General features: G+C 44.3%; 1 protein-coding gene across 5 annotated transcripts in view; it reads right to left on the reverse strand.

Moving 5' to 3' along the window:
* The window catches only part of DLG2 (discs large MAGUK scaffold protein 2), a 2211856-nt gene that overhangs the window by 125050 nt on the left and 2074453 nt on the right, over positions 1-12353 (reverse strand). For all 5 annotated transcript variants that reach the window (XM_040339977.1, XM_040339976.1, XM_040339980.1 and 2 more), the window contains one exon: positions 5209-5284. In XM_040339977.1, the coding sequence (XP_040195911.1) occupies positions 5209-5284 (76 nt within the window). The remainder of the gene's footprint in view (positions 1-5208; positions 5285-12353) is intronic.

Raw genomic sequence — 12353 nt, forward strand, 5'->3', positions numbered from 1 at the left:
GAACGCGAAAAACCGTCGTGGATCGCCGTAAAACCTCATTTGCATACCCGACGCTGGAATACGACGCAAACTCCACCCAGCGGCGGCCCTGGTATTGCATCCTAAGATCCGACAGTGTAAAACAATTACACCTGTCGGATATTATTATTAGGAAATTCGTAAATTCAAAAACTCGTACATTTGTAATTTTGAAAATTCGTAATTTCGTCAAATCGTAATTTCGGGAAAAATTGAAAATTCGTAAAATTTTAAAATAAGAAAGAAAATCCGAAAATTCGAAAAAACAAAATTCCTTTCAAATTTGTCTGTTAGTGAACGTGACGAATATGAATTTATCCGAAGTTACAAATTATATGAAATTATGAATACCACATCTAAACAAATTAAACGGATTGAATTAATAATAAATAATAAGAAGTTTATTATTATTATTATTATTATTATTATTATTATTAAAGAATTCGAGAATTCATTCATAAAAATCGTAATTTCGGAAATTCGTAATTTGGAAATTCATAAAATTTGAAAATCCGAAAATAAGGAAGAAAATCCAAAAATTGGAAAGAACGAAAATCCGAAAAATTCAAAATAATACTTAACTAACCAACTAACTAACTAACTAATAATAACTAACTATTAAATTATAGGTATTGGGATTTCCTTTCCAATTTGGCTGTTAGTGAACGTAATGAATACGAATTTATCCAAAGTTACGAATTATCCAAAATAACAAATGCCGTATCTAAACGAATGGAACGGAACAAATATACGAATACTCTGAAAAATTTGGTAAATGGGTTTTCGGTATTTCAAATGTTTCCAAATTAACAAATTTGTCAAATGCACTGATTGGCTGCGGAGCTGATCGAATAAGAATTTTCCAACAAGCCCGTTCATGAGTCAATCATTAGATCGCTAGAGAATAGCCATAGATGGCGACCCGGACAAATTCCGATCCATCCACGCCCAGCTAAAGTAATGCTTACAGGTCTTGTCCCTCCCCCAGCCTGTGAATGGACAGTGAAAGGAGAAGCAGCAGACTGAGAAGCTCATCTTTCTATTAATCTGCTCTCTCCTCTTATCAGCATGTTCCTTTTTTGGGCACTGCAGTACACCTGACTGGATCCTTGTGCTCCCAGATAGCAAGGATAACTTGCCACACATTTGTGGTAGTGTTGAATTGTAAGTCTTGTTAACTTGCTGCACAATTTTGACTGGCATGTTGTAGACTTGCAGAGCACGTGAAAGAAGAACTGCAGTCTGCTCACATAATTTGTAATAAAAACATCTTTGCCATTCTGAAGCTTCTCTCCAACCACTTTGCTTATTATTTTATATATACTGTGATTCTGTACTTGCCAAATATGCCGCAGAAATCTCCCTCCACTGAGTCTGGCTGCAGCCATTTTAACTGTGGGCAGCTGAAGCTGCTGCCTGTTCACTTCCTGGATTTACACAGACACACAGAGGCATACCTCCAGCTCTGCAGCTCTCATTGGCCCTCTTATGACTCATCCCACCTCCCTTACTGGCAAACTTTAACGAGAGAGAGCTGTGCATGATGTCATAAGCCTAGGCTAATGACCAGACAAGACACAGGAAGTGGGCTGTATAAGGTATTTAATGGCGGAAAAAATGTTTTACTATCCAAAGTTAGAACAACAGCAATGGGGAGAAGATTTACTAGAATTACTGAAGCACAGGTTCTAGTTGACACTTTTACAATTTATAGCAAATTTCCTTGGCCAGTCTCTAGCAATGGCAAAGTTGCAGTGCTGAGTCTACAGCATGAAAATTCAGTCACGGTGCCCCCTGTGGTGGGATGACCATTACACAACATTACTGAACCAGAACTTGAAGAATGTTTGAAAAAAAAGTTAATCTGGAGTCATGCAATGTGGACTTGCTACAATTGTGCAAAAAACTTATGAAGCCTGGCAAGTCTAGCAATAAAGTAGCAAGTCGTTTTCAAGCTCAATTGCTTGTTATCTGGGTTGCTGCTTCCCAGTCTGAGCTCTGCTGCACATGAACTGCAAGAGGCCAGTTCAAATTTAGGTAATTACACTGCTTGCATGTACAAAAAATGCATTAAGGATGTATTAATGAATACAGAGCTGTAGTCATTTATGTATTTTATATCTGCCCGGAGGTATGGTTATAGTTGAGCCTAAAGTTCTAAAAAGTCAGGCAAGTTTTTTTTTCTTGTTCTAAAGTACCCTTTATACACAGTGGAACCTCGGATTACGAGCATAATCCGTTCCAGGAGAATGCTTGTAATCCAAAGCACTCGCATATCAAAGCGAGTTTCCCCATAAGAGTCAATGGAAACGAAGATAATTTGTTCCGCATTGACTTCTATTGCATGCGATACCACATGTGGACAGAGGTGGGGGGCACCGGAGAGCCTCGGAAATACTCTGGGGACAGCTCGGCTGATCTCAGAAACTAGGGTTGTCCCGATACCGATACTAGTATCGGTATCGGTACCGATACCGAGCATTTCTCCGAGTACTTGTACTCAGGGAAATGCTCCGATGCTTCACCTGATACCTGGGCAGTCAGGGTGATCGGTGCGGCAGGGGAGTTACAAGCACTGATCTGACCCCTTTTCAGCTGCTTTAGTGAAAGTTATACAGCAGTGATCGGTGCTTGTAACTCCCCCAAAAGCCGCACCGATCACCACTGATCGTCCCTGTATCCTCCTCCATGCTGCTCTCTCCTTCCGGGTTTGTGTCCCCCTCCATGCTGTTCTTCCCCTCTGGGTCCTTGTCCCCCTCTGTGCTGCTGTCTGTGCTCCGTGTCCCCCTCCGGGTCCGTGTCCCCCTCCGTGCTGCTTTCCCCCTCCGGGTCCTTGTCCCCCTCCGTGCTGTGTGTCCCCCCTCCATGCTGTTCTCCCCCTCCGGGTCCTTGTCCCCCTCCGTGCTGTGTGTCCCCCTCCATGCTGCTCTCCCCCTCTGGGTCCTCGTCCCCCTTCGTGCTGTGTGTCCCCCTCCATGCTGTTCTCCCCCTCCGGGTTCTTGTCCCCCTCCGTGCTGCTGTACGTGCTCCGGGTCCGTATCCCCCTCCGTGCTGCTCTCCCCCTCCGGGTCCGTGTCCCCCTCCGTGCTGCTCTCCCCCTCCGGGTCCGTGTCCCCCTCCATGCTCTGTGTTCCCCCCACGGGTCTGTGTCCCCCTCCATGCTGTTCTCCCCCCCTGGGTCCTTGTCCCTCTCCGTGCCTCCGGGTCCGTGCTCCGTATGCCCCTCCGGGTCCCTGTCTATGCTCCGTGTCCCCCTCCGTGCTGCTCCCCCCCTCCGGGTCCGTGTCCCCCTCCATGCTGCTTTCCCCCCCTGGGTCCTAGTCCCTCTCCGTACTGCTATCCATGCTCCATATCCCCTCCGGGTCCATGTCCCCGTCCGTGCTTCGTGTCCCCCTCTGTGCTGCTCTCCCCCTCCGGGTCCATGTCCCTGTCCGTGCTCTGTGTCCCCCTCCTGCTGCTCTCCCCCTCCGTGCTCAGTGTCCCCCTAAATGTCCTCCTCCACCCTCTCGATCTATCAGGATGGAGGGCGGAGGTAGGAGCCGCTAAATCCGGCTCCTTCCTTTTCCAAATGTACAGAGTCAGTGATCGCTGACTCTGTTCATTCACATAACTGAAACATCGTAACCTGTGTTTACGATGCTTTAGTTTATGAATGGAGAGGAGCTTCTCTCCATTCATTTTATCTGAGGCTGCAGAGAAAGGGACTGGGGAATCTGTGTCCTCAGTCCCGTTCTCTGTCTCAAAGGGGAGATGTCAGAGGTCTGTTAAGACCCCTGATATCTCACCAAAGACCCCCAACAGGGCTGATAAAAAAAAGAAATAAAAGTGCAATAAAAAAGAATTGTAAAAAATAATACAAATTTCAATAAAAAAAAACACACTGACACAATCCACCCCCCCCTAAAAAAATAAAGAAGAAGAAGAAGAGAGCACTGTAAAAAACATAACAAAAAATAGTAAAAAAAAAAAAAAATACTGACACATGTGCCACTGTCACATGACATAAAAAAAAGTATCGGTAATCGGTATCGGCGAGTACTTAAAAAAAAGTATCGGTACTTGTACTCGGTCTTAAAGCGGGGGTTCACCTGAATTTTTTTTTTAAAAGCCAGCAGCTACCGCTCGGCTCTCGGCTACCCCGCCACCATCCATAGTGAGCGAATCGGGAAGTGAAGCGATGCGGCTTCACTGCCCGGTTCTCTACTGCGCATGGTCACTGGTCCCCGTTGTGTTCTGGGAGCCGTGTGTTTCCCAGAACACAACGGGGGGGGGGGATGGTGACATTAAGGGGCGGAACTCCCGTGAAAGGCTATACCAGGAAGTGGTGCAAATACCTGTTTTATACAGGTATCTGCACCCTCTCCCCCCTATAAGGTGTCAAATGTTACACCGGAGGGTGGGAAGGTTCTGAATAGCAGAGGTTCACTTTTGGGTAAACCTCCACTTTAAGAAAGTGGTATCGGGACCACCCTATCGGAAAGGCTCGGAAACACTGGGCAACTGAGTAATTCCGAGTATTTCCAAATGGCTCCGAATAGTTCTGAGTTTCATAGGTGCCCCCACACTTCTGGCCAAATGCGTTACTGCACACCCCATTAGCTTGAATTCTGCTTGTTTCGTGAGACAACACTCGCAAACTGAGTCAGGATTTAAAAAAAAAAAAAGTTACTCCTCTTTCAAAACGCTTGTTACTCATAAACCAAGGTTCCACTGTGTATTTTTTAATTCATTGACATTTATTTCATTCTCATGTATCCATCACATTTACATATTTTTGTATTAATCAAAAGGTTTCTTTATGCATATGTATGTTTTTAATATTGTTTTTTTTTTATTTTAATACAACGTTTTATGTGTAATAAAATGTATATAGATTTTTATTCTGACTTTGTTCTCATTTGGCATATTTATCACCACTACTCTTTTGTTTCAAAAATACCATATTTATTTCATTCAAATTGATTTGGATGAATTTATATTGTTTTAGGGTTTATTGATGGATTTGTATGATTGTATACTGTCATTTTATGGTGTTTGACTAGTATTAAGGTATTTTACTTAAACCGCTTTATAAACGTTCAGCACTATATACCATAATAACGCATGTCGGTAAAGATTTACCACTTGTACTATAAAGCAATTTCAATACACTTATATTTTTTATTTCTATATATTTTTTTCTCTACTTACCCCTTTAGAATCAATGACTCCAGGCTTTGCATTAAATTTCACAGTCTTCAACCGCGCTCTCTCTCTTCTTTCAACCCTACAAGAATGTATGAAATGAGTTAGGAGGACTATATTTATCTAATGCAAAGATGTGTGCGGGACTAATTATTAACTAAAAGTATAACTCTAAGCAAAATTAAAAAATAATACAAATATGATGCACTGTCAATAGCGTTAAAGTGTTACTAAACCCAGGAACCTGCATTCACTATATCTGGTCTCCCACAGAACATGGAAATGCAATTATTTTAGTAAATATAAACTGGTAATTACCGTATTTATCGGCGTATACCGCGCACTTTTTTGCCCTGAAAATCAGGGCAAAATCGTGGGTGCGCGGTATACGCCGATACCCGCTTTCCCGCGCCGAGTTTTGAATACTGCGCGACATATACCGAGCGCAGTACACTCGGGTATAGTCGGGCAGTCTCGGCTCCTTCCGCGCTCACGTCCTGGACGTACAGGACGTCAGCGCGAGAGTTGCCGAGCATTGCCGACAATACACGAGTGTACGGCACGCTGTATATGTCGGCGCAGTATTCAAACTCCGCGGGAAACGAGCGGGGAGGACGCGAGGACCCGACGAAGAGGACACCCGAAGCCGCAGACGGACGCCGGACCCGACAAAGAGGACACCCGAAGCCGCAGAAGGACGCCGGACCCGACGAAGAGGACACCCGAAGCCGCAGACGGACGCCGGATCCGACGAAGAGGACACCCGAAGCCGCAGAGGGACGCCGGACCCGACGAGGCCGCCGATGGACGCCGCGCAAGACACCAAAACTGTAAGTACAAAAAAATCTTTTTCCACAGGATTCGGGGCAACTTTAGGGGTGCGCGGTATACGCGGGAGCGCGTTATACCGCGATAAATACAGTACCTTTTCTCATCAGCAGTATACAGCAGTCTTGTGAATTCTATCAGTAACCGGCCGAGCACTGGTTATAGCTTGTAGGTAGATATGGTCACTGTCCCAAAATGTGTTTGTTTTTGTTTCATTCGTTTTTTGTTTTTCTGTTCATTCGTTATGATCGCAATTCTTAAATTTGTAAATGAAAAAATTTGTAAAATTGAAAATTTGTAAATTCGAAAATTTGTAAATTCATAAATCTGAAAATAAGAAAGAAAATCCGAAAGAATAACTAACTAATAATAACCAACTATTAAATTATAGATATTGGCCCGGATTCACAGACATCGGCGCATACTTATGCCGCCGTAGCGTATCTAATATACACTACGCCGACGCAGCGCACAGAGGCAAGCACTGGATTCACAAAGCACTTGCCTCCAAATCTACGCTGGGTTTCTTAGTCGTAACTCGTCGTAAGTGTAAGGAAGCGTAAGCCATGCAAATGAGGCGTGACCCCATGTAAATGATGGATTGAGCGTCATAAAGATACGAATAACATACGGCGCATGCGCCGTCCCGTGAACGAATCCCAGTGCGCATGCTCAGAATCACGTCAAAACAACTGCCTAAGATACGTCGAATCACTGCCTACGACGTGAACATGACCTACGCCTAGCCATATTCACGAACTATCTAAACAATGTAAAATACGACGGCTGTGTTCCCTGGTCCATACCTTTGCATGAGTTGCGCCTCCTATATGTGGAATAACTTTACGCCGGACGTATGACTTACGCAAACCGCGTATATAATGCGCCGGGCGCAACTACGTTTGTGAATCGGCGTATCTCCCTCATTTGCATATGTGCATAGAAAATCTATGGGAGGGCAAATGCGCCCGGCGTAACTATGCGCCCACGATACGACGGCGTAGGCAAGTTACGTCGGTCGTAGGAAGCCTATTTTCAGGCGTATCTAGTTTTGTGGGCACGGCGCACAGATACGACGGCGCATAGTTACACTTACGCGGCGTATCTCGAGATACGTCGGCGTAAGTGCTTTGTGAATCCGGGACATTGTAATTTTCCTTTAAAGTTGGCTGTTAGTGAATGTAACGAATACGAATTTACTTGAAGTTACGAATTACCCGAAATAGCGAATGTCGCATTTAAACAAATGGAACAGAACAAATTAATGATAATAATAATAAAAAGGTTTTATTATTATTTTTGTTTTATTAATATTATTAATCCGTTACATTCTATTTGTTTAGATATACGGCATTCGTTATTTTAGATAATCCATAACTTTCGGATAAATTCGTATTCGTTATTATGTTCACTGACAGCCAAATTTGAAAGGAAATTCCAATACCTATAATGTAATATGTAGTAATAGTTAAGTTATTATTAGTTCGTTATTATTTCAGATTTTAGAATTTTTGGGTTTTCGAATTTCCGAATTTATGAATTTACGAATTTATGGATTTTCAAATATTCAAATTTACGAATATTTAGAAAAGTTAGGTAAACGGGTTTTCGTTAGATCTGATATTTCCAAATTAACAAATTTGTCGCAATTCATAAAAAAAATATATTCGGAACGAAATAAATGTGCGATTTGTTTTGTTCCAAATTATTTTTTAACGAATGTCTACTTGCCCTATTAAGTTGCAGGACCCCTGACCCTCTGTCTGGACAGTGCTGATTTGCTTTGTGCCATTCGCAGTGCCGAAAGCTTCCGAACATCAGAATTCACGATCAGCTGTAGACGGCGCCTGCGCACTATAGCCGACAATGTGCCACACAGTTGTGCGTGCACAGTGTCAATACTCACAGCAGAAGCCGATCTGCTGGTCCTGGGCGCTTAATGTGCTCCAGCACCTGCCGACTGTCAGTAAAGAACACAGAATGGCGATCTGCCTATGAAAACCAGACAGATCACCGTTCTGACGGGGGGGGGGGGGGTATGGATTCTGTGTTCCAGCAGGGACTAGAATCCATTTCTCCCCCTAGCAAAAACAGCACACTGTGTACATCAAATCAAAACAAAGGCTAGGCATACATTTAACCCTTTAATTGCCATAGATGTTTAACCCCTTACCAGCCAGTGTCATTAGTACAGTGACAGTGACAGTGCATATTTTTAGCACTGATTACTGTATTAGTGTCACTGGTTGCCAAAAAAGTGTTAAAAGATTCGGATTGTCCGCCGCAATATTGCAGTCCCACTATAAGTTGCTGATCGCCGCCATAACTAGTAAAAAAAATAAGTAAATAAAAATGTCAGTTTACTGTATATCCCATAGTTTGTAAAGCAGGGGTCGCAAACTGGCAGCCCTCCGGCTGTTGCGAAACTACAAGTCCCATCATGCCTCTGCCTGTGGGAGTCATGCCTGTAACTGTCCGCCTTGCAATGCCTTATGGGACTTGTAGTCTCACAACAGCTGGAGGGCCGCCAGTTTGAGACCCCTGTTGTAGACGCTATACCGTTCCCGTTAACCAATAATTATACACTTATTGGGATTTTTTTGCCAAAAACATGTAGCAGAATACGTATTGGCCTAAATTTATGAAGAAATTTGATTTAAAAAAAAAAATTATTGGATATGTAAAAAGAAAGTAAAAAATATAGTTTTTCTTTTTTAAATTGTCTGTTTTTTCCGCTTATAGCGCAAAAATAAAACCCGCAGAGGTGATCAAATACCACCAAAATAAAGCTCTATTTGTGGGGAAAAAGGGACACGACCGCATAATTGTCCGTTAAAGTAACGCAGTGCCGTATGGCTATGGGTTATGAAGGGGGGTAAATCTTCCGGAGGTCACTAGTGACTAGTTAGCATGCCAGCTCCTAACAACCAATGCAAAAACAAACCGTTTGTCCATTTACATTCGTTTTCTTTTCAATGGAACAAAAATACAGATCTGTTCTGTTAAAAATGGACCTGAACGGATGCAGATGTAAACGGTGATGATCCGTTTACATCCGTTTGCTCATAGGATTGCATTGCTGTCAATAGATGGATAAAAAATGAACAGATGATACACCCGAGTGGAAGGACCCTAAGAAATGGTAAGCTGCAATATAGTGAATGTTCGCTTTTGGGGTCTAATGCCCCTTTAAAGGGGAGTTCCAGCCATTTGTATGTTTATTAAAAGTCAGCAGCAACAAAAAGTGTAGCTGCTGGCTTTTAATAAACAGGCACTTACCTGCTCCAGCGCTCCAGCGACACGCCGGCCGGGGCTCCGCTCCTCTCCCCCCCTCCCCGGCCGGCGTCTTCATTTTCAGTGTGGGCACCCGGCCGTGACAGCTTTCGGCTTCACGGCCGGGCACCCACTGCGCATGCGCGAGCGGCACTGCGCATGCGCGAGCGGCGCGGCGCGGCGCCGTGTAATTGGCCAGGAGATCGCCTAGGACCTGTGACGTGTCCTAGGCGATCGCCTACAGCAGCCACTTCCTGAAGGCGATTAAGCTTAGTCGCCTACAGGAAGGAGGAAGTGGGACAGGAAGTCCCACTCGTGCTGAAGCCCCCACTCCCCCCCCAAAAAAAATTACATGCCAAATGTGGCATGTAAGGGGGAGAGGAGTGGGTTAAGAGGAAGTTCCAAATTTGGGTGGAACTCCTCTTTAACTGCTTGCCGACCGCCGCACGCCCATGTACGTCGGCAGAATGGCACGGCTGCGCATATTGGTGTACAAGTACATCCCATTTAATATGCACAGCCATGGGTCGCACGCGCGTCGCCGGCGACGTTCTCGCGACCCGGTCGGGTACTCCGTGACCGCACCCGCGGGACCCGCAGACCTGATCCCCGCCGGTGTTTCGCGATCGGGTCACAGAGCTGAAGAACGGAGAGAGGGAAGTGTAAACAAACCTCTCCCTGTGCTTCCTAGTCAGACTATCACTGATCGTCTGTTCCCTGTCATAGGGAACGACGATCAGTGACGTCACACGCCAAGCCACGCCCCCACACAGTAAGAATCACTCATTAGGTCACACTTAACCCCTTTGGCGCCCCCTACAGGTTAACCCCTTCACTGCCAGTGTAATTTTCACAGTAATTAGTGCATTTTTTAATTACTTCGGTCCCAAAATAGTGTCAAAAGTGTCCGATGTGTCCGCCATAATGTCGCAGTCACGATAAAAATCGCTGATCGCCGCTATTACTAGTAAAAAAAAAATATTAATAAAAATGCCATAAATCTATCCCCTATTTTGAAGACGCTATAACTTTTGCGCAAAACCAATCAATAAACGCTTATTGTGTTTTTTTTTACCAAAAATATGTAGAAAAATACATATCGGCCTAAACTGAGGAAAAACGTTTTTTTTATATATTATTTGGGGATATTTATTATAACAAAAAGTAAAAAATATTGAATTTTTTTCAAAATTGTCGCTCTATTTTTAAAGTTTATAGCGCAAAATATAAAAACCACAGAGGTGATCAAATACCACCAAAAGAAAGCTCTATTTGTGGGAAAAAAAGGACGCCAATTTTGTTTGGGAGCCACGTCGCACGATCGCGCAATTGTCAGTTAAAGCGACGCAGTGCCGAATCGCAAAAAGGGTCCTGGTCCTTTAGCAACAAAATGGTTTGGGGCTTAAGTAGTTAATGTTCAGCAAACCACATTGCTATTGCAGACAATGTTATCATATCTGAGCTCTTCATTTATTTTTTTCTACACAATGAGCACACGGGAAACAGAACATTTCACTCCGCTCTTCACCAAGGGAATGACATGAAAATAGCACTCGTGTCATTTATTCCTCTCTTGGGCTCTATTCTGATGCTAATCAAACTGACAGAAGATTTGACACAATACAACATAAAAACAATGAAATATGAAAAATTATAAAAAAAAAAAAAAAATAGACAGGAAGCACGTATGTGTTTTTTTCTTCATATGCACGGAATACAAATTTTATGTTCCTACTTTATTAATGCAAACATATAATTTCAGCCAGTTTAGCCAAGGCATGCCTGCATTAAATCTGTACATTCTTATACACTGTGGCCCAGATTCTGAAAGGGCTTACGACGGCACAACGCAATGTGCGCCGTCGTAAGTCCTAATCTGGGCCGTCGTATCTATGCGACTGATTCTTAGAATCAGTTACGCATAGATAACCATTAGATCCGACAGGCGTAAGGCTCTTACGCTGTCGGATCTTAAATGCAATTTTCTTTTTCGCCGCTAGGTGTCGCCTCCGTCGTTTTCCCGATCGAGTATGCAAATTAGCAAAATACGTGAATTCCCGAACGTACGCGCGGTCGACGCAGTGAAGATACGACGTTTACGTTAGATTTGCGACGCGTAAAGTTGCCCCTGCTATATGAGGGGCAACCAATGTTAAATATGGCCGTCATTCCCGCGTCGAAATTGAAAAATTTACGTTGTTTGCGTAAGTCGTCCGTGAATGGGGCTGGACGGCATTTACGTTCACGTCGAAACCAATGACGTCCTTGCGACGTCATTTAGCGCAATGCACGTCGGGAAATTTTAGGGACGGCGCATGCGCAGTACGTTCGGCGCGGGAACGCACCTAATTTAAATGATCCACGCCTCCTACCCGGATCATATGAATTAGGCGGGCTTGCGCCGGGGGATTTACGCTACGCCGCCGCAACTTTACAGGCAAGTGCTTTGTGAATCAAGCACTTGCCCGTAAAACTTGCGGCGGCGTAACGTAAATGAGATACGTTACGCCGCCACAGAGATCTGCACCCGCGCAGTGTATAAGAGATACACTACGCCGCCGTAACTTTCCCCGCTTTGGTTCGAATCCTGAAAGATTGCGCGCGGAAAGTTACGGCGGCGTAGTCTATCTCTGCGGCGTAACGCCGCGTAATTCAAATCGGCGATTAGGGGGCGTGTTTCATTTAAATGAAGCGCGTCCCCGCGCCGAATGAACTGCGCATGCTCCGTTTCTAAATTTCCCGCCGTGCATTGCGCTAAATGACGTCGCAACGACGTCATTTTTTTTAACTTAGACGTGATTTACGTCCATCCCGATTCACGGACGACTTACGCAACAAAAAAAAATTCAAATTTCGACGCGGGAACGACGGCCATACTTAACATGGCAAATCTAACTATACGCCGCAAAAAAGCAGCTTTAACTATACGCCGGAAAAAGCCGACTAGAGACGACGTAAGAGAATGCAATGGCCGCGCGTACGTTCGTGGATCGTCGGAAATAGCCAATTTGCATACCCGACGCGGAAAACTACGCAAACTCCACCCAGCG

The sequence above is a fragment of the Rana temporaria genome, chromosome 2 (assembly GCF_905171775.1).
Source record: "Rana temporaria chromosome 2, aRanTem1.1, whole genome shotgun sequence".
NCBI lineage: Eukaryota > Metazoa > Chordata > Amphibia > Anura > Ranidae > Rana > Rana temporaria.